Source organism: Macrosteles quadrilineatus, unplaced genomic scaffold, assembly GCF_028750875.1.
Source record: "Macrosteles quadrilineatus isolate MER2022 unplaced genomic scaffold, UCM_ALF_1.0 Scaffold_5__1_contigs__length_97177068, whole genome shotgun sequence".
NCBI lineage: Eukaryota > Metazoa > Arthropoda > Insecta > Hemiptera > Cicadellidae > Macrosteles > Macrosteles quadrilineatus.
Window position 1 is genome coordinate 1,113,499 of NW_026542598.1, and position 25,243 is coordinate 1,138,741.

The 25,243-nt window shown below is 33.3% G+C and overlaps 1 protein-coding gene across 1 annotated transcript in view; it reads left to right on the top strand.

The window, feature by feature from the left end:
* The first annotated feature begins 13,350 nt into the window (after positions 1-13,350).
* The window catches only part of LOC128994189 (kinetochore protein NDC80 homolog), a 43,304-nt gene continuing 31,411 nt past the window's right edge, over positions 13,351-25,243 (top strand). The window contains exons 1-4 of the mRNA XM_054418561.1: positions 13,351-13,394; positions 19,676-19,806; positions 20,171-20,268; positions 22,042-22,135. Of these exons, the coding sequence (XP_054274536.1) occupies positions 19,685-19,806; positions 20,171-20,268; positions 22,042-22,135 (314 nt within the window). The 5' untranslated portion in view covers positions 13,351-13,394; positions 19,676-19,684. The remainder of the gene's footprint in view (positions 13,395-19,675; positions 19,807-20,170; positions 20,269-22,041; positions 22,136-25,243) is intronic.

The window sequence follows — 25,243 nt, forward strand, 5'->3', positions numbered from 1 at the left end:
TGTTTTACCACTTCATCTAAACAATAGAGAAAAATAAATTATTCAAAATTTGCAAAATATAACAAACTAGTGCACCTGTTGCTCGAATTCGAGCAATTGCAAAGTAGTATACAGGCGTTATTTAAAAACGAATAACAGTCATAATTTCTGATAACTTAAAAAAGTCAACTCAAAGATAATGTAATCAATATCACTCCACTACAGTTATCGAAACTGAAAACGAACGCTATTGCGTGTCTCGTGTGTTTATTGTGAACAGCTGTAATAAATACAAATTATTTGTCTGTTTTCTTTTCCTCATAAAAAAAACATTGTGGTTTTGATGGCCCGTGTGGCAAAGCCCGAGGACTTTTATTACAGGAATTGGTGAAAGGGGGCGTCTACACAAAAAATACTTAATTTTGACACATTGTTTGTAAATTCCGTCCATAATTGACGGAGAAGTAGTGTTTCGTACATATCACCTTCACGTATTATATATAAGGATTATTCATGAAATTAAAAACATAAACATTTAACTGTTAGTCCAGGAAATAAAGCTAACAATATCATCAAATTAGGAAATAATTAAAGCCAGATTTTTTACTCCATTGTTACCTTCTATTAGGTATAAAAAGCAAAATACAGAAAGTTTCCCATTGATGGTATGTACGGATTTGCCAATCTGCTGGTTAAATTAAATAAATTGAAAAATGATTTTAAAAATCTGGATAAGAAATTTGTATTCTTTCTTACTAGTAGACTAATTCAATAAAACAGTCATAAAAGACGTTATTCATAAACTATTGCATGAATAATACTAATACAGTATGTAAACCTAACATAGCACACACAGAATAAGTTCGCAATGTAGGCTAGTTCTTTACTTAATCTCTAATTTTTGCTTTTTTCGGAGGAGGCCTCTCAGCCTCTCATAGTTAATTTCATTATAATACAGAGTGTGTTATACAGAGTATTTCACCGGAACCCTGATAAACTTCAGGAAAAGATTCCTGGGGTCAACGCTGGAAAAAATGTCCTATAAGCATATGTCCTAAGCTCACTCATTTTCTAGTTATACGTAAAAATGGTTTTTTTCAGGTTTTTAGTCATTTAATATTTTAACATTTTGCCCTCTGGATTGAAAAATTGACAAAATATTTTAATAAAACTTGTGACAGTTAAGTGGCATATATTAAGTCAGACCTTGGACTGATCACCCCAAGAATATAAAATCATTGTTGTGCTAGCCAACAATGCTGACATGTTGCCACCTGATAGTCACTGGTACTTCAAAGTTCAAAGCTATGAGGAAAATAATAACTTTTAAATATGCTGGAGCTACTGTTGGCCAGTTGAACCCTCGTTATCAGCACTGATAACAGTCCAGACAACGCTTGACAGAGGACTACAGTCCAGACGGTTATGTTTCAATTAGGCATTTATTTCAATTCAAATAGGCTCAAATAAGCCCAAAAAATGAACTTTAAAACTTCAAAAAATTTACATGGGCCTTATGGGTTTGCACGATAGCAACGAAATATAGACAGAAAATCAAAACAAATCTCAATCACATGTTTTATTTACATTGTGGGTACATTACATAGTGTAAGAAACGGCCATATGGCCCTAAATTTGCCTAAACAATAAAGAATTTTTCATTTTATTTAATTGTTTTTTCATTTCATTGTATTTACATACTTTTGGTCGAGTTTTCGACCACTGGACGACCTCTCGAAACAGATTTTTCCCGTTGTGAAGCAAAAATTAATAACGAAAAGAACATGTTAATTGTAAACAGTCAATGTGTAAATTATCTATGTTGTATTTAAAATGTTTATTAGTTATTGAATTTTTATTTTAAGGATTTGGCATATGAGTAAGCCTATGATGAATAACACCATTTCAGAGTTCTGCCAGTTTTTACCTAACTCTGCCCTGTAGAGTTTAAAGTAGCCTAAACCTTATTGTCAACAAATTGGCTAAATAACTACGGTTCGGTACTTTGTAAAAGCTGACAGCCTTTTTACGTTGACTTAAATTGTATGCTTACCTTTTCCCGTCCATGGGCAGTTTGATTGTTAAAAATTAACCCTTTAAACTAGAATAGGAGTGTTATGTAAATAGTGATTATTTCCATTAGTTAATAATCTTTTAGTTGACTCTTTTAAAATCATCGGAAATTATTACTGTTATTAGTTTTTAAACAAGTTATTTGTTTATAAATAACTCCTTTACTTCTTTGCAATTGCTCGATTGCTCTTATTCTTTGTGGTGTAGCGAAGAGTAACGTTCAAAACACTAGTGAAGGTGGGTCTAAACATAGTCTCGACCATTAAAAGTGCTCGATAAATCCCAAACTTCAAAAATGGTATTAAATATGTAATGACTTACTTTCTACTCCTTGTTATAAAATTACAACAATTACTACGATACTATAAACTAATACCTACGACTGTTTTTAAGCTAGCCTTTTTAGTGCAATTCTTAGGATTGGAAAGATTCTCTTAACAGCATTGTTTATTTACAAAACAACATTGGTACAATGGTTCGTTGCATCACTGTCAGTGGCAATGAGATTTTATAACTTAAACGAAAACATAACTTCTCTTAGGAGTTATGAATAGTGATATAGGTAATTAAAATATTGTCGTAGGTAAAGTAGTGTATGCAACTCGCGTAAATAAAGTAAACGACACTATCTTAATGTATTCCTTACGTAAACTACTACAGTATATTACATTGTATACTAAAAGTAAAAAAAATACGTCTAAAAACACTTAAAACATGTATTTTTTCACTTATACTGTTACCAGACGATAAATATACACAAAAGATGGCAAATGGTGATCGAGTTCGATTCGACACTCCAATCATCATCAAACCCAATAGGCGAATTATTTACATTGTATAATAAATAAAACTCAAAGGTGTGCAGTTGGGTATTTAACACTAGAAGCAGCTAACTAGTGGACTTTGTTTGGCTATGTCTTGGATTGCAGTGTTATCATATGTTTTTGTTTGACGTTAAGCGCTAAATTGCTTATTTGCACATTTTGGATAGGGAGACAAACATACAGTAACTGACAGTACATAGACAGTAAATTTTATAAATATTTTACAGATATCTTTGTGTTTAAACTTTAGATTAATACTATAAAGGAAATTCGCTTGATTTGTCAAACAAATATTTTAAGCTTAAATAAGAATAAGAATAAGAATAAGAAAGTTTATTGCCGTTGACCAGGTTGTATACAGGAATAGGCATTGTCAAATTACATTAAACAGAATATCAACAAGTATGTTATACCTAAAGCTAACAAAGATTGAGAATTCCTAACTTACAGTGTAAATGATTCCATTGTAATTTTATGTTTCAAAAAGTCCTTGACTGAATAGAAAGGATTTGCTACAAGCCAGCTATGAATTTTGGATTTGAAAAGAGAAAGAGAAAGACTGTCTGCCTGAAGAGGCTCAGGCAGCTTGTTATAAAATTTCACACAGTTGAGTTTGAAAGAGTTACCTGTGATGGCTAGCCTGTGATGTGGTATATCCAGTTGTTCCTTACTTCGTGTATGGTGAGAGTGGTAATTCTGCCTGGTGGAAAACTCATTGAGATTAGCTCTAGTGTATATAAGTACATTGTAGATGTATAAGTTAATGATTGTGCAAATGTTTAGTTTGATAAAAAGTGGTTTGCAGTGCTCCGCAGGGTCAGCCCCTAACATTGTGCGAATGACTTCTTTTTGTATTAGTAGAAGCTCATGGACATGGGGGGAATGGCCCCAAAGTTGGATTCCATATTGAATATGGGATTGAAACAGCCCAAAATAGGCTAGTTTGAGATATTCAATATCTACAAAAGGCTTGAGTTTCCAGAATAAACATGAAACTCTCGATAGTTTTTTGCTCAAATTTGTGATGTGTTTTTTCCAGTTTAATTTACTATCGAGGTGGAAGCCAAGAATTTTTACTGAGTGGTCTGATTGTTTAATAGAGAGTGAGAAATCAATTTTCTGGATCTTGGATTGATTACAGATCAGTTTATTTGCAGAAAACCAGTTTAAAACACTCTTTTCTGCTTTAGAAAGAGCTTCTGAGAGCTTTGTTTGGTCTTTATCAGAAGTAAAAATTGTGGTATCGTCTGCGTAAATTACACATTTGATAGGAGTGTTACATGGAAGATCATTTACTGCGATTATGAAAAGGAAAGGGCCTAGGACTGAGCCCTGCGGAACACCTGCTTTAATTGTGGTCATTGTAGAGTGTTTACCCTCCACACATATTGCTTCCTATTAGTCAGATATGATTCAAGCATTTCTATTGTGTTTTTGCTAAGTCCATAGAATTTGAGTTTAACCAGCAAGATATCAAACGGGATGCAGTCGAAAGCTTTTGTTAAATCAAAAAGTAGCATAGAAACAGTATTTTTATTTTCAAAAGCATTAATAATATAATTGGAAATGTGAGAGACTGCCATCGTAGTTGATCTGCCAGCTCTAAACCCAAATTGAGAATCAGTCATCAAGTTATTAGAGTAAAAAAACTTATTTAACTGTTTTAACATGAGAGCTTCAAAAACCTTGGATAAACCTTGGTTCAAGTAATCTCTTGTGAATAAAAGCTACTCTTTACTTGCAAGTAAATACTTCCTAAATGAGATGGTATACTCACTGATCTATCGGATATGAGGGTATACTTGCAAGTATGTACTCCATTTTAAGGTAAACATTATACCGTACAAGTATATATATATTATAGGCTATATATGATAAATATATATATATTATTGAAGATCTAAAGCCTTCATTTAAACATGTAAAATGTGATGGTTTTGCATTATTGAGACTTGTGGATGGATTTTCATTAACAATAGCTTGAACATAACGAAGGAATACCAAAAAGGTTCCATCTTCAACCCAAGCATTATTTTGCGGAAATCACTAGAGTCATACATAATTTAAATAAGTGTATTACACTATACTGAATGTGTTACATGCATTTATCAACAAGTAAATTTAAACAACCATGGGTTACTGATAACTAGTTGAAAAACAAGTTTTTACTCTTTAGGCAAGTATTTGCTGGTGGTTTGCTGGTGGTTTGGTGGCGGTTTGTTGGTGGACACCAAATTTATAGGTTTCTGAGGGTACATACTTCCTTGGAAAGGCTGTTTAGAAGTACAAGTAAATACTCATGCTTATTCACTTCTGTTCAAGTAAATACTCAAATTATGAAAATTCAAGGCAAGTAAAAAAATGTGAAGTACAAGAACTTTAACTTAGACGATAAGAATGTGTCAGCTGTTATTATTTCATTTAATTTATAATTGATGGTTAATTATTACCTAATGATTACAAATTATTAAATATTTTTTTTGCAATCATTTACAATTACAATCTGTTACATAAACAATCATACTTTGAACTTATCTGATTGCATAATGAATTACCAGCAACACAATTAGCTGTTAATTATAATTTAAATAGGACAAAACGTTCGTCTAGAAAGGTTCATCTCGTCATCTAAAGATTATTTACTTCTGGTCCCTACTTGAAACCCAAAAGGCGTGTCTATATTAAGATGTTAAGAGATTTCAAAACTAAACGTTAATCATCATTACTGTTTGTCCGAACAGTTATTTCATGTGTATCCCAGTCACAGCAACCACATTATTCTATTAGTACAATGATCGAAATTAAGCAAGAAGATTCAATTTTTCAATATTTGCTTATATAATTAACTATTTTCAAAGCAACCATCACTTATAATTTGGAGAAAAAATTAAATAACAACTTATTCATTAGTTGATTTAGAATTAGGAATCATGTGTCTATTTCACAGTAAATATTCTTTAAATGGCCAAGTACTTTTATGAAAATAAAAGTAGGCTAGAGTTAGTTTAAAGTATATTGAACTATTGTCAATTCCAAGAACATATTATGCCAGTTTGTTTTAACCTCAAAATTTGACAGGTCTTTTTTATAACAATTTTATCAACCGATCAGCATTACATTGCTATACAGGTTAGGTATAGTATAAGAAAGAAAAAAATGACATTATTAATTATATTAACATAGGTAGAGGTCAGCTATGGCTAGCCTCAGGCACTTATTGTCACTGTTTTAGCGGGTCGGACTGTAAAGGCGCTGTCCACCAATGAAACACAAATGAAAAAAAATTGTTATAATAAAACATCTTGAGGCAATCTGGGTTTTAATCGGAGTCTCTGGATTAATTCTAGCTAAAAATACCCCCGCCACAGAAAACCTGCAGACTTCACGAATTTCCATTTGCCTGATTGGATTTACACTAACATGTCTCCTTAAAAATATCACAATTATTCCCTATTTAATAGAATTAGTTTAACGAGTACTTAGGTTTGCTGCAACAGGAAGGGGTTTTAATGTAAAATATTAATTAGTTTAGTAAGAAATTAATGTATTTTCCAAATTTGATCCAAATATGTTCATAAACAAGCAAACTACATCAGTTGACTTATTCTCCATAAGAATAACATGGGAATTTTTAAAATTCCATTTTTTTAAATTTTCTCCGTAACCATTAGGCACATAATAACGCTTCAATATACAAAATTATTTTTTTTTTTAAGATTTACAAAATAGTTCAGAAAGAAATTGTGAAATTTTGTACTTTTAGGGTCAAAAATGGGAAAAACCTATTTTTATCCCATAAAACCCCCCATAAACCCCCGTTCACATAGTCCGATCATGCTTGTTCGCGAACTCATTCGAAGTTTATCTTGCTTTACACCTTTAAACCAAATTTCATCCGGATTCGAATTGCCATCTCCTTTAATGTTTCACTCCTCCAATTGCATTCCACAACTATGTAATTGCCAGCCGTTAGAAAAAGTAAAGTCGATAAAATATTTAGGAGTTCTGCTCGATGAAAAAATCACCTTCGAACCTCATATATTAAATCTACATGCTAAGATACGAACACAAATAAGAAAATTTTATTTTTTAAGAAACTTTTGTAACGAATCACTTTTGAGAACATTATACTTTGCACTAATCAACTCAAGATTGCAATATGCCTTGCCATGCTGGGGAGGAACTTATAAAACCTTGATAAATAGATTAAGAACAACACAAAACTTTTTTATGCGGATGATTTTGAAACAACCTAAAAGAACAAGTTCATTTCCACTATACCAACAGTTAAAAATTTTGCCCATACAGCACCTTTTTGTTTTCAAAGTTCTTAGACTGTTTTTTGTTCGAAGTGGAAACAGAGTTAACGTCATACCAAATATTACACACACATAGATAACAAGAAGCATTACCAATAATACTCTGAAACTACCCAAAGTAAATAAAGCTATTTTTCGCCACTCTTTTCAATATCTAGGACCAAAATACTATAACTATCACTATAACCACTTCAAATAAAGAATAGTTTAAATTTAAAGCAGTTTAGCAAAGCAACGATAATCTGGCTTTCTTCTCAGCAGGACATAAATTATATCAATAATATCCTGTTGTAATAACTTTCATTGTTAATTAAAACAGTTCTTGTTTTTGTCCATCAGATGCACAGTTCAGGCGAAATCCAATGTTTTATAACAGATGCTAGACCATAAATTACAACGTCATGTTAGCCGATAAGTTAGTATAAGCAAACTGGTTACACTACTGGATTAAGTAGCCAGTCATATTTCTCTACATCTCATGTATTGTTATATTGTGGTTTTTTGTGGGAAATAAACTTCATTATTCATTATTCATTATTCATTATTCACTTGGTGTTCATCATCAAAATGGGGTATTTTGGGGGAAACTATAAAATTTCAAACACAAAGACCCATCGAGTGACCCCTCATTTTGAAGGTCCTGGTAAAAGAAAACCAACAACGCAAATTAGAGGTCTCTATCTCAGTTCAGCCAAAATTGCAGCCAATTGAAATTCTCATAAGTTCCTAAACCCAAAATTGGGGATTTTTGGGGGAAACTCAAAAATTTTTAATGATAGCCCCATCGAGCGACCCCTCATTTTGAAGGTCATAATAAAATAAAACGAACAACGCAAACTATATGTCTCTATCTTAACACAGTAAAATATGGCAGCCAATCTATATAAATAAAATTAGAGTTTTGTCTGTACATTGCTCAGAATTATATATTTTTAGGTTATTTTTACGTCTTATACATTAAATAAGCAGAAACGAGTCTTATCTCAATTTCTGTCTGTCTGTCTGTCTGTCTGTCCCTTTGTCTGTAACACTCAAGATGGCATTTTACGCTATCTTCTCCTGGAAAACGAGAGTACCTAACAAGATCCAAGTCATTTTAATGTATTCACTGGATTGGCGAGATTGTCTTAAGCCATTAAAATATGGCCTCACTACTTTGTAAATAATATTACGAACGTTCAAAAATGTAGTTTTGTGCGATTTATGTCAAGTTTTCGTCCAATTTTTATTGCATAATCATCTATGAAATAACGAACAGCTGTTCGGATCAAGATTATTTTTCCTAGCTGTCACTGATATGTTTACAAATGTTGTTTACAAATACCGCAACCTTTTTCAATCACGTTTTGAATGTAAATCCCAAGTGATTAAAAACGTTTTTCTTACATAACCGATTTAATTAATCGAAGGTGCAATAATATAGTGTAATAGTGTAACCGTGTAAATGAAATTAAATAACTAGGCATCATCCAGTTCAGGAACCAGAGATTCTTTGTGTATAAATTGTTCTTGAGTTTTGATAACCAGAAAGAAGACCTTGAATCAGTGTTGTATACGGCTGGGATACTTTAAATTTAATAATGATCGTCGCCAAATGGCTTAGAAATATGGTTTCCACTCATTGACACGGCGCTTCAATGGCGGTTGTGTAAAGTGGTAAGTAAAAAATCACAACTGCAGTGGGTGATTGTAACAGAGGTTTACGGATGATGCTAAACTCGCTTTTCTAATGTGTTATTTTCTGTTCCTACCATTGACTATATATATAGTCAATAGTACCTACTCACCGTGTGATGCAATCGCTGGACCATACAGCCAATAGGCCCATAGCCCATCTCTTGGGTACGTACGCCTACCCAATTATTCATAACAAACTGTTCGACGGCGATCCTTGATACCGGTACTTTTCCCTAGAATACACGGCCTACCTACTTAAGAAATAAAAGTACAAACGTCCAAAAACCCAACGTTGTGTGATATTTGTCACATTTCCTTCTAATGTTATTAGATAGCCTTTACCAATCATTGTTTAGAGAATAGGTACGTAATCTATTAAATAACAAAAAGTTGTTTGTATGAGGTTGTTTTTTTTCAAACTGACACCGATAAGTTTACATTAAAAGCTGTTTACAAATAAAGCAATTAATGGGAAATAACTTTGATTGCCGTTTTAAAACGTTTTACGAGAAAATCCAAAACCAAGAGATCAATAACCTCGGGACTTGATTAACTCAAATAATTGGTCGGCTGTACTATAGTTACTGTATCAACTGTGAACGTTGGTTTTTGGTACCGGTTCTATTCCTTAGAACCGTTGGTACTGTTGGTAGTAGTAAGAATCATTTGGGAAATAACTTTGATTGCCGTTTTAAAACGTTTTACGAGAAAATCCAAAACCAAGAGATCAATAACCTCGGGACTTGATTAACTCATATAATTGGTCGGCTGTACTATAGTTACTGTATCAACTGTGAACGTTGGTTTTTGGTACCGGTTCTATTCCTTAGAACCGTTGGTACTGTTGGTAGTAGTAAGAATCATTTTTAAGTACCAAAAACACATCACTGTACTTTAAAAATTAGTTATCGTTGGTGTTGCACCTTATTTATTATTACAGGCGTATTCAATTTGATTGATGTCTTAACTGTACAATTTTGGCTTTTTCTTTCTTGATTCCAAAATGTTAGTTTATGCTAAGAAAACGATAACGCATTTTAGTAAAACATTTATTCAGCAAACCATAATGAATTGTTTAAACGCTTTACGTTGTTTATGTATCAATAGTTCGTGGCCTATTTTGGTAATATTTACTATAAATTACCAATCGTCTATAGTACTTCATTTCATATAGTAAGCCGTCATTTCGGGTCATCATCGGTCCAAGCAAATATACATTGTTATGATGAAATTTGATGACATAATATTTCAGATACTAATTTTACAAGTACTTTGTTATGCTTAAACCGTAGCAAATCCCCTAATTAAGTTCTGTATTTTTGTGTGTATGTCTGTTAGTAAAGCATTAATGTCCTTATTTCTCAGTGTTTCACGGAAAGGACAAAAGTACCTTTATAATGAAAATGTCAACACGAATAACGTGTTAAATTGGGAGGTTGAGGTAGTACCTTAAATACTTTAACCATTGTGGAATGTAACTTTCAATTATATGCCTACATTAGGGCTATGCCTCATAGATCTATAAAGCATTTTTTAGTTTAATCATTGGATTTAACATATGGACCAACACGACCCAGGTTACATTTAATTTCGAAGCATTTGTTTTGGCTTGAAACTGTCAGATACTGTATTTGCGAAGGTTTATATATAATAGTTTTGCCAGCATATCTGAAAATATGGAAACCAAATTCTGTTCTTAATAAAAATGTTTCAATAATAACTGACTACAATAAGATCCCCGTGCGTAGAACGGGCACACAGCTAGTTGAATATAAAATTGCAAGTTCAAACTAAGAATCAAACAATTTCTCTTCAGTCTTGGTATAGATGAGGCCGACGTTATCATCACAGCTGATTACCGGGCGCGTTTGACCCGAACCTTGCCCCCTCTATCCTGATCCAGCATTAATCCTAGTAGTCTAGTCCCCACCTGTTCAAAACTGTATTCATTAAAGATCTTATTCAATTTTTCAACATTTTGAAAGTAACAATTTTATTAACCGATCAGCATTACATTGCTATTCAGGTACACTTTAATATAATCAATTTTGACATGGAAAAATAATAAAACATTTGCTATTTAAATTAATAAATAACTGGTGCAGTATGATTGTTTTATATTTTTATCAAACTTGGCAATATTTCTTTTATACTAAACTATTAATGTTATACTGAAAAACACACTTTAATACCCTCCCTGAAGCAGCAAATTTAGGTAATCGTTATACCTAATGTTATTGAAATAGATTTAATTGAAAATCGAATCAGGCCTATGGAAATTCACTTAGTCTGCAGGTTGGTTGCGGCGGGGGTATTTATTAGTTTTTCTTAGTACATAAAAATGGCTGACCTATAACAAATTTATTAAAAACTTTATTTTAAAGTCAAAATTTGCATATAAAGTTCTACTGTCCTACATTTACTTCATCAATTATTTTCTGTCTACACTACACTGTGACTACACTTTATTTTCTTTCCTTAAAAAGTATATAGTATGAAAAAACTCCATTTGAAATATGTAGAATAAACGAATGGCCTAAAAATCCTTACATTAGCATGGTATTCAATAAATAATGTACAGGATACAGTAATATTAAAAGGTTTTACAATTACATTTTTAAGTACAATCAGACAATAGAACTAGGTGTGCATTGTGCAATGCAGTTGTCTGCTTGCAATATTGAGCGGAGCTATCATATTAATTCAATGTCAATTATATATTTGGTTCGCATTTTAAATATAATGCCTATTTGCAGTAGGTATCCAAATTCGATTAATTAATAAGTCAGGATCAAGTGAATGAATTGTCTACTTGCAGGAACCATATTCTATGTTTCTTCTGGTTCTCATAAATTAAATGTCTACTTGCAGTATCCAATGCCAATGATATATTTGGTTCGCATAAATGGAATGCCTATTTACAGATTCTAAAGTCAATGGTACGTCTGGTTCACGTAGATGGATTGTTTACTTGTAGTATCCAAACTCAATGGTCCATTTATTTTGTTCACATAAATAAAATGCCTAATTGCAGTATCCGAAGTCAATGGTAGGCTTAGGCCTACTTCTGCTTCACTTATATGGGATGTCTATGTGCAGTATTCAAAGTCAATGATACGTCGGGTTCACGTCAACGAATTGTATAATTGCAGTATCGAAACTATGAGTGTTATATTTGGTTCACATTAATGGAATTCCTATTTGTGGACTGCAAATGGGAATTGCAGTACCTACATATTCAAAGTCTACATTAATGGCACGTCTTGCTCACGTAATATACTGTAAAAGCTATTTACAGTATCCAAACGCAATATGGTGAGTTTTAAAAAAGTTTAACATCTTTGTGGTTAAAGGTAATATGCTCCTCTGTTTCTAATATATCAAATGGCTGCATTCAATTTTATTATATCAAAGAAACAAAATGAGCAAAGAAACAAATATCTTTCACTTGATTTTTCCTAGCTGAGACAATTCAGTGATAGAGATCACATCTTGATCATCAGTCTTTCTCACATTGACTTTACAGCTGTTACGTTAAACAATTGGTATTATACCAAAAGCTATTCTTGAATGCTAGTGTCGGCTGCTAAACTTTTTAAAATTTTAAACTAATATTCTAAAAACTGAAACCCTAAACTAAAATTATGGCTTCGACATACGACATTCCCTAGTTCTCAAAATTATGTTTCTTTCAACACGAAAATCATGAAAATCCGCCAAGTGGTTGATTCAGAATCGTGAAATAAAAAAACTCTGTTACGTTTTAATATATAAGATTCTAGACAATAGTGGCATTTGTCACCAGACTATTAATTAACCGAGCTATCTAAGAAAGAGTAGACGTTAGCGTAGGCTTCTCATCCCATAGTAAAATATAAACCTTTTTTATGTTTGGTTCATGTTGGTAGTGTTGTGTGCTGGTGTTGACAAGATCTTGCTTCTCCTTATAATTTTATGGTTTGTGCTTTACTGTTTGGTAATAAAACTAGATGATCGCTATGTTAATAGTTAGATTGTTTTATTTGGTTAAACTAATTTTGTAGTAAATGAAATTACAAGAAACAAATTGAAAACAAAAACTTTACCGTAAAGGCACCATTGGAACTAACATTAAAATTGTCTTAGGCTGATCCATAAGAATGACAAGTCTACGAAGGGAGAATGTTTAACCTGTGACGTTAGATAGTAATAAAACAAGGGTTTGTAGACTGTAAAAAAACTAAATAACTAAAAAAATGTGTAAATTTATTGGATTGGATACAGAAATAAAATTTAGTTAAAGATTATTATTCATGCTTTCAATCCCTAGCTATCTTTCAAACTAATTCTTGTTTTTTTTTATTCTTTCAATAACCTCTCGTATACTTGCAGGCGTGCTGAGATCTGATGCTATCATATTCCCAGATCAGCTGGAATCTCAGATAGAGCTTGAGAACCGTCAGTTTCTGGTTCCCAACAACGCCGCGCCATCCCCTTGTGTCATGGGAGTCTGATTTTGCGAGTCAGTCGAAGAATATCCTGCGTAAGTATGCTGATATCTATGAACTCCTTAACACTTTACAACCTGGTACTGTCTTTTGATTATGTTCCAAGAATGGACTACACGGGTTAAATCATCATTCAAATTGTAACATCTATATCTATCTATTATCTATACTTATTTAATACGCAAGCAGGTTTTTTGTGACAATTACTCCTCCGAAACTACTGAACCGATTGACATGTTTTTGGTGTCATTGGAAAGAGCGTAACGTGAAGTTGTGCAGGAAACTTTCTTTTTAGGGAAATAATTAGAGAGTGAGGCGCTGGGGCCCTTTAAAGTTTCGTATTTCTCCATAAGATTAACATGGGAAACAAATATTGCTATGAAACTCCAGCTGTTGTAAGAAATTAAAAGTGAGAAGAAGAACATATGTTAATTGTAAACAGTCAATAAGTTTGCTAATTTAACAGTTAGTTTGCTACAAACATTTACTTACTTGGTTGAAATGATATTAGTTAGGCTACTATTTGAATTTGGGTTGGCGTGATTATTACAATGGGAAAAAACGAGAGAGCCTGGCTAAATGAATAATGAATAATGAATAATGAATAATGAATTTTATTTCCTCAAAAACAAACAATCATCAAATCATAAAACAATTCGGAAATTAACTGGCCACTTTGTCCAGTAATTGTGGCCAGTGTACACAAAACTTATCTAATCTATACATGAAATGAAGAGTTCAGTCTTATCAATCCATTACTAAAATTATCACTCCTGCTGCTACCTGTAGCGTTACATATTGAAATTAAGTCTACTTCTAAAAATTAAAATATACATATCTGACTGCCTGAAATGTAAATAATGAACACAAAATATATAAAAAACGTACTACAATTTAACGATGTGAAAAACATAGATTTTATTCTAAAACATTACGAAGCAACGAAGTATCATTTATATTACATAACCATTCTTTCAACCTTTTACAAAAACTATTAACATTGTTACTTCTTTTTATATCAATTGGCAACATATTAAAAACAAAAGGCCCCAAAAATAGATACGAATGCTTGAACAGTTCTTTGTTGACTTTAGGGGTCCTGTAAAACAAATTATCTACACTTCTGGTATTGTAATATAGGTTATCAGTTCCATTGTTCCCACTTTTAAGATAAAACAATTTTAATACTTTAAATATAAAAAGATTCTGAATCGGCATTATTTTTGATTGAAAGTATAACGGAAATGAGCTTTCTCTCAACTGTTTATTAAAAATGATTCTTAAAAAATGATTTTGAGTTGTTCTTAAACGATTGATGAAACTTTTGAAAGTACCTCCCCAGCATATTAATCCATATTGCAAACGTGAATGTATTAGTGCGTAATAAAGTGTTTTCAATAAATGTTCTTCACAAAAATGTTTTAAGAAATAAAATTTTCTAATTGATCTTTTGACATTTGCATGCAGAATTTGAATGTGTTTTTCCCACGTAAATTTTTCATCAAAGTGTATCCCAAGGTATTTAAATGATTTAACTCTCTCAATTTCCTCACATTGGCAATCTACACGTTGGCAGCCTTGTATGTGATACAAAATAGGAGATGAAAAAGAAAATTCTCTGTAGCCAAAATTTATAAACTTTGTTTTACTAACATTAACTTTCATTTTGTTTTTTAAGCACCAATCTTGGAGTATGTCTAAATCAAACATTAAATTCATTTTTAAAACTTCCTTATCCTTATTAGAATAAAGAAAACCAATATCATCGGCAAAAGCTTGGATTTGACCTTTAAAATTCTTGTCAAGCAAATCGTTAATAAAAACAAGGAATAAAATTGCTGAGGTAACCGAGCCCTGCGGCACACCTACAGTTACGGGCAGTGGTCTGCTGAGGCAGTCACCTGTACCTGCTGTTCTCTGCCAGTCAGGAAGCTGCGGAACCAATTGAGCGCCACACCTCTGATACCAGCTGCCTCAAGCTTAAATAGTAAGATATTATGGTTAACCAGGTCAAAGGCCTTCATAAAGTCAACAAAGAGACCTGTCGTTTTGTTGCCATTGTTAAAACTTGAATATATTAAATTTGTAAAATTCAACAGAGCATCTTCTGTAGATTTTCCTCGCTGAAACCCAAACTGCCATTGAAATTGATATACTAAAAACAAAACGGAATTAACACTGTGCTGCATTTCTTAGTAATCATTGAAAGAGACGATTTGCAAACTATGGAAACATAGGAAAGTCATAGAACACCACCAAGGGGAAGAAATAGAAGTAATGTGTGTTATAAACACTAAAAAAAATCAGCTTTTAAAAAATGATAAGATATTTACAAGAAATGTTGATTATATCGATCTGTTATGTACATCTTGAGTATTCCATAATCTTTGAGTCGAATCTTTTATAGTCATAAAATACCCCCGCCGCAGCAAACCTGCAGACTAAGCGAATTTCCATTTGACTGAGTGGATTTACACTGAAATGTCTACTTTAAAATATAACATTTATTCTTGATTTAAATAGAATTAGTTTAACAAGTACTTAGGTTTGCTCCACCAGGGAGGGTAAAACAGTTTTTTTTTGTAAAATGTGAATAGTTAGTAAGAAATAAAAACATTTTCCAAATTTGATCAAAATGTGTTCACAAACAAGCAAACTACAACAGTTTACTTATTCTCCATAAGAATAACATGGGAATTTTAAATTTACAATTTTTTTGGAATTTTCTCCGTAACCATTAGGCGCATAATAACGCTTCAATATACTAAATTGTTTGTTTTTTTAAGCTCTACAAAATGGTTTGGAAAGAAATTGCTAAATTTTATGTTTTATGGGTCAAAAATGGGAAAAACCTATTTTTACCCCATAAAACCACCCGTAAACCCCCGTTCCCATGGTCCGATCATGCTGGATCGCGAACTCGTTCGAATAAACGTACGTTTACACGTTTGTACCAAATTTCATCAAAATCGGATCATTTTTGCTCGAGTTATCGTGCTGACGGACACACATATATATATATATATGAATTTGAACGGATGGTGTTTTTGGCCTCTAGGGACCTCAAAACGAAAAAAAAATCGGTCCCGCGTCCAGGTCTTACCATGAGTACTACGGTAATAGCTTATTCCCTATATGGGAAATTCGCTAAAATAAGACTGTTATTCGCTTTAAAATAACGCCTGTAATACTTAGCAGTTGCTCGATTTCGAGCAACAGGGACACTAGTATATACTTATTTAATACGCAAGCAGGTTTTTTGTGACAATTACTCCTCCGAAACTACTGAACCGATTGACATGTTTTTGGTGTCATTGGAAAGAGGGTAACGTGAAGTTGTGCAGGAAACTTTCATTTTAGGGAAATAATGAGAGATTGAGGCCCTGGAGCCCTATAAAGTTTCGTATTTCTCCATAAGGATAACATGGGAGATAATTTTTATTTACAGAAACATAGCCTATGTTTGTTACTTGAAAATAGTCAAAGTCTACTACATAATAATTTCTGTGTATTATGACTCTTAATGTATATCTACTACATTTCAATCGAGGATTGTGTGCCTTAAAGTTTACCCATAATGGATCATACTACTTTATTTTAATGCTGGGAATAGTAAAATTTAGTGGAGGATAAGTTACCATGATTTAGAAAACTTTACTATAATAATTTGTGTATTTAAATCACAAATCTTTGACATTATTAATTCATTTGAAACTAAACAGCTGATCGACAAATCAAACAAATCATCTACTTCGTGTGAATAATGTTATTACACAAACATAACTTTTTTTTAACCAATATCTTGAATCTTTTTCATTTGTGGGTGTATTTTGAGTTTGCAGTTATGAAAGCACCAAGCCAAGTATTTTATATAATTTTCTTTACAAACTAACAGTATTAATGAATTACTACATGAACTTGACAAGTCAGGTAATTAATTGTCAGTATACGAAGGGGAAGAATAGTGGGTCCTTGAAAACAGACGAAGGCGGAGACACCCATCTAGAAAATCCAACTGAGTGTTTAAATATAGAGGTCAGTGGATTACCAAGACACAGATTAGACTAATAAAAGGGGGCAGTGGTTTTATTGATGAGGAATATCAATACATCAAAAAGGGCCTCAATAATGGCACAAGGCTTCATGTGATCAGAATGGTTAACAACTTAATAGAATGTAAAGTCTTAACTGGAACAAGTGAGTTGGGACATATTTTGATTTCGAGGATAAAAATTAACCGTCTGAAACAAACTTACCTTTTAACATGGAAAGATGCTAATTTCTGTTACCTTTGGCATTTGCAGCGCTATATTATGTGTTGTTTTAAGTAAGGCTACATCTTTTAATAGGATATGCATATTCGTTACGGAAATCTCTGACCAGGGTAATCTTCCTGAAGGTAACTTTAAGGCTAAAATCGTAGTATTCATGGAAGTGCTTTTGTGATAAAAATATAGTTTTTTAGTGTTTATTTTTAAACGTGTGTTTTCTTCAAGCAGCATTTTTATGACCCTCAAAATATACTACATAGGCCTATTTGTTTGATATGATCAAATGTTTTGTTAAATGTGTTTTAAAAATCTTTAAAAAATTACTACCCTACAACCTTGCTCGCTGCCTATAACATACTTGAACTTGAACACTTATTAATTTACTAAATATAATACATATAATGCTAGAACATGGCTGGACTGCTTCCCTTCCAAGGCTTCATTATTACTGTATTTAATTTTTGACGTGGAGTATATCTACTTGGGGTAAAGGTGCGGTAAGTACATATACAGGGTTAGTAAAAAGTGTGGAGACCCCCTGTTATTTTTTTTTTTTTTAACGGCGCATACTAGAAAAACTTAACTCGACAAACCTTTATGACATGTTATGAAGTAATTTTTAAGCCTAGTAGCCACTTGCTTACCAAACCCAAAATGGGGGAGTTTGGGGGAAACTCAAAAGTTTTAAATAATAAGCCCCATCGAGTGACCCCTCATTTTGAAGGTCCTGGCAAAAGAAAACTAACAACGCAAACTAGAGGCTTCTATCTAAATCCAGTAAAATATAGAAGCAGATTGAAATCTTTAGAAATCGGAAATAACTTGCGATTTCATGTTCAATTGGCTGCCATATTTCACTGTGTTAAGATAGAGACCTATAGTTTGCGTTGTTCGTTTTATTTTATTATGACCTTCAAAATGAGGGGTCACTCGATGGGGCTTATCATTTAAAATTTTTGAGTTTCCCACAAAATCCCTCATTTTGGGTTTGGGAACTTATGAGAATTTCAATTGGCTGCCATTTTGTACTGAACTGAGATCGAGACCTCTAATTTGCGTTGTTGGTTTTCTTTAACCAGGACCTTCAAAATGAGGGGTCACTCGATGGGTCTTTGTAGGGCCTATTTTAAATTTTTTAGTTTCCCCCGAAATCCCCCATTTTGGGGATGAACACCAAGTGGCGGTAATGCCCAATAATACTTCATAACATGCCATAATGGTGTGCCGAGTTTAGTTTTTCTATTATAGGCCGTTAAAAAAATAACAGGGGGTCTCCACACTTTTTACTCACCCTGTATAAGTGGTATATGCAATTGTAGCAACTCTACTTAATACTAGTATGTGTAAATCGGTCTCCAATCTCACTTCAAGTCTTTTCAAATCGACGCAACTGCTATTTTATGGTAAAATTATCAAATTTAAAATGCATATCGCTATATTTTAGGTCTATAATCGGATGGAAGAAATAGGTAGTCACGTGACATTTGTTAATAAGGTCAACAAATAAAAAATAACAATTAATTGTTAATTAGGTTGTTTTGGGGGCAGTTGGCCCCCATTAAAACTGCCAGAATTTGTCACTGTGCGTGTAAACTAGATACTCTGAACTATTTCGTTTTAATTGACTACTCGATTCCCACGTAGGACGGGCCAACAGATCGTTTAAATAAAGATAATCATGTAATCAAATTAATCAATGAGTAGAGTTTAAAGCACTGTATGATGGACTGTTATAGTTACCAAAATTATTATTTTGCAGTGGTTAAATCAAGTTAGTAGCCTCTCCCTTAGAAGATATTCCCCTCTTTGATAAACCTTTTCATACCTAACAAAAACATGTTCTTTAATCAAATAACTATTTTTAAGAGTAGATACCATCAATGATGAGTAGTTACAAAAGTGTTACCAGATAAGTGTGTCTTTAAAAATTTCACATGGTACTTATCTTACTTAATTCAGGGTATCTCGTTAAAAAAATGAAAACAAATTTGTGTTCTAGCGAAGACAAATTTTTACTTGGTCTACAATGAGTTGTTTTTTTACAGCTTTTAAAAATGAGAAAGTCATCTCTATCACGAAGGTCAACTCATATACCTGTCAGAGTTCCCAGTTCTGGAGGCAGTGCTTCAACTCATATACCTGTCAGAGTTCCCAGTTCTGGAGGCAGTGCTACAAGGTAATTTATACACAAGTTTTTTCAAACAATAAAATTGAAATGAGCTTTATATATAAGTTGTAGGAAAAATAACAGATTTTTGAAAAATATTGTTTGAATGGTAAGTAATTGGTTACTATTTTGCCGAGTGTAACAACTATCTTTCACCAAGACAGTTACAGAGTACTCTTTTTTACCAAGAAAAATTGTTTTTGCGTCAATTTTTAATTGATTTTTCCTTAATAATGCGAATGAGGTCTTAGATTTTATCATAGACTAACCTAGGGAGTATATTTTATCAATGATTTTATCTAGATACATGGATAAATGAGCAATTTCATATTAAAATAATAAAAAATTTCTACATGTATAAATTTGTTTTCAGATCATGCACAGAGAAAAAAAGCACTGGGGCTTTGTTGAAGCCATCGCAGCGTAACAGGTCCCAATCAGCAGATCGGGAGGGTTGTGTGCCATATCAAGGTCTGTACACTTGCATTGTTTTTATTGTATGACACAATATTCATCCCGATTATCGAAAACGTGTAGCCTATTATATATCTCACGAACCTTAGGCGTTCTTTCTTGAATATAGGTAACTAGCAGAGTACCCGTCCTTCGTACGGGGTTGGCAATTGGCATATATGAATAAAATGCTTATTGCAGTTATACTCAAGCCTTGCGTTTGCAATGAGGTGGACAAAGTTTGATAACATTTGCTTCTTTAAATTTACAGTATTCTATATATATAAAATTAACAACAGAAATATAACTGTAAACAATCATACTTTGACAGTTAGTTCTCATTGAGTATAGCAGTTTTTGTTGCTGGTTAGTTCAAATTAGCTGTTTTCATAAATGCATTAAAATATAGTGCTGCACCCTGTTGGTAAATCTTACAACTTTTAATGCTTTTGCATATCATAGAACCAACTTTTTAAGTTGAAACAGCTGACTAAATTATTTAATTCCCTTTAAATATGAATACTCATAAGTTTAACATGGGTAACTGCAGAGTCACTGGGGCGGAGCCCGAAAGGATTTTTGAGATAAGAATATGCCTATATGTTAATCGGGAATGTGAGCTATCATGATGCCAAATTTCAGCCCAATCCGTCCAGTAGTTAAGGCGTGATTGAACTTCAAACAAACAAACAAACAAACAAACAAACACGCAAACATTCACATTTATAATATTAGTAAGATATAAATGATTACCTATTGAAGCTAACCCCATGGCCGTAAGGAATAATTATATGCTCCTTTGAAATTTATATGTCCCTCTGGTTTCATAATTTAAAATTTTCTAAGAGCAATAAAGCAAAGATTTTTGAACAAAACATATTTAAAACGCATTAAATTCATCATTTTGTTCAAACTATAAAAAACTTGCCATGCAGTGGAGAATCAATTTAAAACCATAAATTATAATGTAAACATTTAATTTTGACAGTTTCAGTAAATTCATAACACTTGACCTTGAGCACTTGAGACTTGAGCAGATCCCCAAAGGAATTTACCATGTTTCTCTTATTTTGATGGCTCATCTACAGACCAAGACCTTTCTCTAGACACCTCTACCGAGTTTCTACGCCCAGCCGTTCTCTCAAATTAGCAAATTAGTCAGCAGGACCTCGGGGTAGTTGGTGTGGATGACTCCAATTCCAATCCCCTCTGTTGTCTGTTTGTAAGAGAGTCTTTGGGGTTGACTGGTTGCCTCCTGGGTAGTTGGCGTTGCCCCTGCTGAGCTCTCTTTCTTTCTGTTTTTTTCTCTCCCGAGCTTCTTCGGGGGTTGTTGTATCCTGCCTAGGTCTTTTAGGCCTACTGCTAGTCTCCCCTTCGTTAGCATTCCTCTCTAGTGGCTCGAGGCTCTTCTCATAGGCTTCCTGCCTTGAGCAACCCTTCCTCATGAGCCAGAGGAACCTCTTGGTCCTGGAGCCGCTCATCTTTAGCCAAGGTCTCCTTGTTGTGAGCTTGAGCTTCCCTGCTTCTACCTCTAACTCCTTGACATTTTCGGAGTCCTCGTCATTGAGGATAAAAGTGTTAAAAGAATCATGTAAAATCATTCAAAATCATTTATATGGACAATGTTATTAATCTAAGTTATATATTATTTATATCATAAATTTAAGTTTTTTTTACTGTGTCTAATAGGCAAAGTTTATTAATAAACTCAGTTTTCAAAATAAAATAATAAATTTCCATTATTACACCTGTAGCTACTTTAAGACTGTAATGTTTTAATTTGTTTATTAGGTCACCAATTTCAACGAGCTAACACGATACCTGCCATGCTTCAGCACACGAGTGTGCAAGGCAACCTTCCCACCGGCAGTGCTAGGGCACCACAGTAAGTCTAACACTAAGTCATAAGTCATAAGTCATAAGTCGTTTATTCAGCAAAATTAACATAAAATGCATTAGCTACGTCAACAAAACAAAATAAAATACAATATTTACATAACAAAAAAACTCTCTTGTATAAATTAAAACTGTCAACTATGCTACTATATTTACCCCACCAGTTCTAGGGCAAAGAAATTCACGAACGCTGCAGAAGGCATTATCCAGCAAAAAATTCTTTAGTTTTTTCTGAAATCTATTTAAATCCTGTTCGGTCTTTAAGGAAGGAGGAAGGTTATTGAAAAGCTTGACGGCATTGTATTGAAAGTTTTTTTGGAAGAAGGAAGTTGAGTGCTTAGGAATTGCAAGGTCGGAAGAATTACGAAGTGGATATCTATTGTTGATCTGTGAACAAAAAGAAGATATATTTTTTCTGGTGAAGGATAGTGTTTCAAAAATGTATATGGATGGGAAGGTTAGAATTCGGAATTTTTGGAAAATGTCTTTGCAGGATTGTCGTTTAGGTAGGGAAAATATGATGCGGATGGCTTTCAATTGTTGTCGGAAAAGAAACTTCGTCTTTTCACTTTCACTACCCCAGACAGGGACAGCATAGGATAAATATGGATATACAAGACCATAATAAGCAGACATGAGGACTTCTGAATTTACTGTTTGGCTAAGCATACGTAGCATGGAAATACCAACTGATATTTTTGTTGTGACATGTTTGATATGTTTGTGGTAGTTAAGATTTTCATCAAGGACCACACCAAGGAACTTAACCTCTTGACAGGGATGGATCTCATTTTCACCCAACAGTAAGCTAAATGTTCCTTGTTTTTTGTTTGTTTGATGATTTGAAATGCTAAATTGGAGAAGTTGGGTTTTTTTTGCATTTAGGACAAGATGATTATCCTCACACCATTGGAGCAGGCTATTAGATTCAAGAAAAATCGATTGCTCAAGTGTTTCTGTGGAATGACTGGATACAGTAAGAGATGTATCATCGGCAAACAGACAAATGTTTGCCTTGTTTGCGCAAGTGGGCAAGTTGTTTATAAATAGAAGGAATAAGGTCGGTCCGAGGACGGAACCCTGGGGCACACCTTTCGTGACTGAGGCGTCAGCAGAACGATGATACTTTAGAAGACCTGTTTCATCGATGGCAGGGATTGCTACATACTGCTTTCTTCCTTTAAGGTATGATGTAAACCAATCAAGAGCAATGCCTCTAATGCCAGCATCATGCATTTTTCCCAGAAGTAGACCATGGTCAACTAAGTCAAAAGCACGACTCAAGTCAATGAACATGCCAAGTAACCTCAATTGAACTAGTACCTCAAGTGCTAGAAGTAAAGAAATATAGAGGTTTATGAAATACCCCCGCCGCAGCAAATCTGCAGACTAAGCGAATTTCAATTTGTCTTGCGGTCACGGTGTCATTGTCGGTATGAGAGTGAAAATTTAAAAACGTACGTTTTCAGGAAAAGCACTTTGCAAATTTTTCCCCCTTTTTTCAAAACTTTTATAATTTTTTTTATTTCATTACCATTTGCAGTTTCATAAAATGTCCATGGTAACGCAATATCTTTGGTAGTTTCTTTTTAAAAGAGCATCTTTAGTGGAAAAACACAAAATCCTGTCACGACCATAACGGACGTTTAAATGAATATTAAAAATAGTTAATATTATTTTTATAACTATGTTTTGCTATAAACTAATTTACTTTTATGACCATTATACAATAAAAAGGTCACTGAGCTTTTTGTATATTTGGTCTTTCTAGAAAAAAATAAAAAAACTCAAAAAATTGAAAAAAAGCCAATAAAATCTTTTTAAGTTTGTATAACTCTGAAAAAACTTACCTGAGACCCGAAAAATCGTTATGTTTGTATAGAGGTGTGCTTCTTTTGTGTATGAAACATTGAAATATGACGATATTTTAATTTTTGAAATTTTTATGATAGAAATCATAAACGGGATGGTCAGAGACAAGCGGTACGGTCGTGAATTTTCTGAAATAATCTAAATCTTTCTAAACAATCATTCAATTATCCTGTTAGTTATAATAAAAATATGTGTTTCAATTGAACTAAACTGTTCAATTTACAATTATATTAAAGTTATTGTCACGACCAAACACACTATAATCCATAAGGCTGGATTGGTCGTGAAAAAACCCGCGATGGTCGTGAAACTTTGGTCGTGAAATTACGTGTTATTTGGCTCTGTTCTGGCGGTAGCCCTGCACCTCATGTTCGAGGATACAAAGTGGACTTCTAGGTTAATCTAGCAATTGAAATATCTTATAAACAAAAATTAACACCATGTCCACTTCATCGAATGACTACGTACGGTCATGGACACACCAAAATTACAAAAAACACAATCTATCCTTTATTAATCTTGTAATTCCTCCTTTCAACTCGAAACGACCGGCACTACAATCCTGACGTACACCCCGAACTAGTCTCTAAAACCAACTGACTCCATCGACGCCAGGCTTGCCACTGTCGTGTTCCAAAGTTGAAAATATTTCCCAAATGGTCGTGACGCCAAATCGAGGGACAGACTTATTTTGTCATGGTAGTCAGTTTGTAATGACAATAAAATTATAATATGCTCCTTTTTTGTAAGTTTAATAACCATTGATCACATAAAAATATGGCATTATATATTTCGGCATGAGTAATTAGTCTAAAAACAGCGTGAAAGTTGGAAAATGTACCCTAGGGACACGTCATGGTCGTGAATTTTGGGACTTTAAAAATACGAAAAAAATACCTAGAACCTATTTAAAACCAAATAAATGTGTGTAACATGTTGCCCCCGTCCCAAAAAATATTAAAACACATAATAATAAACTACAAATCCAGTATCTACGAAATAAAAGGCCAGGGACATGAAAACGTACGTTTTTAAATTTTCACTCATGACTTGCGGTCACGGTGTCATCGTCGGTATGACTTGCCGTCACGGTGTCATCGTCGGTATGACCCATGGTCACAGCGTGATCGTCAGTATAACTTGTGGTCACGGTGTAATGGTCATAATGACTCGTGGTCATGGCATGATTGCCGTAATGACTCGTGGTCAAGCCCGATCATTGTAA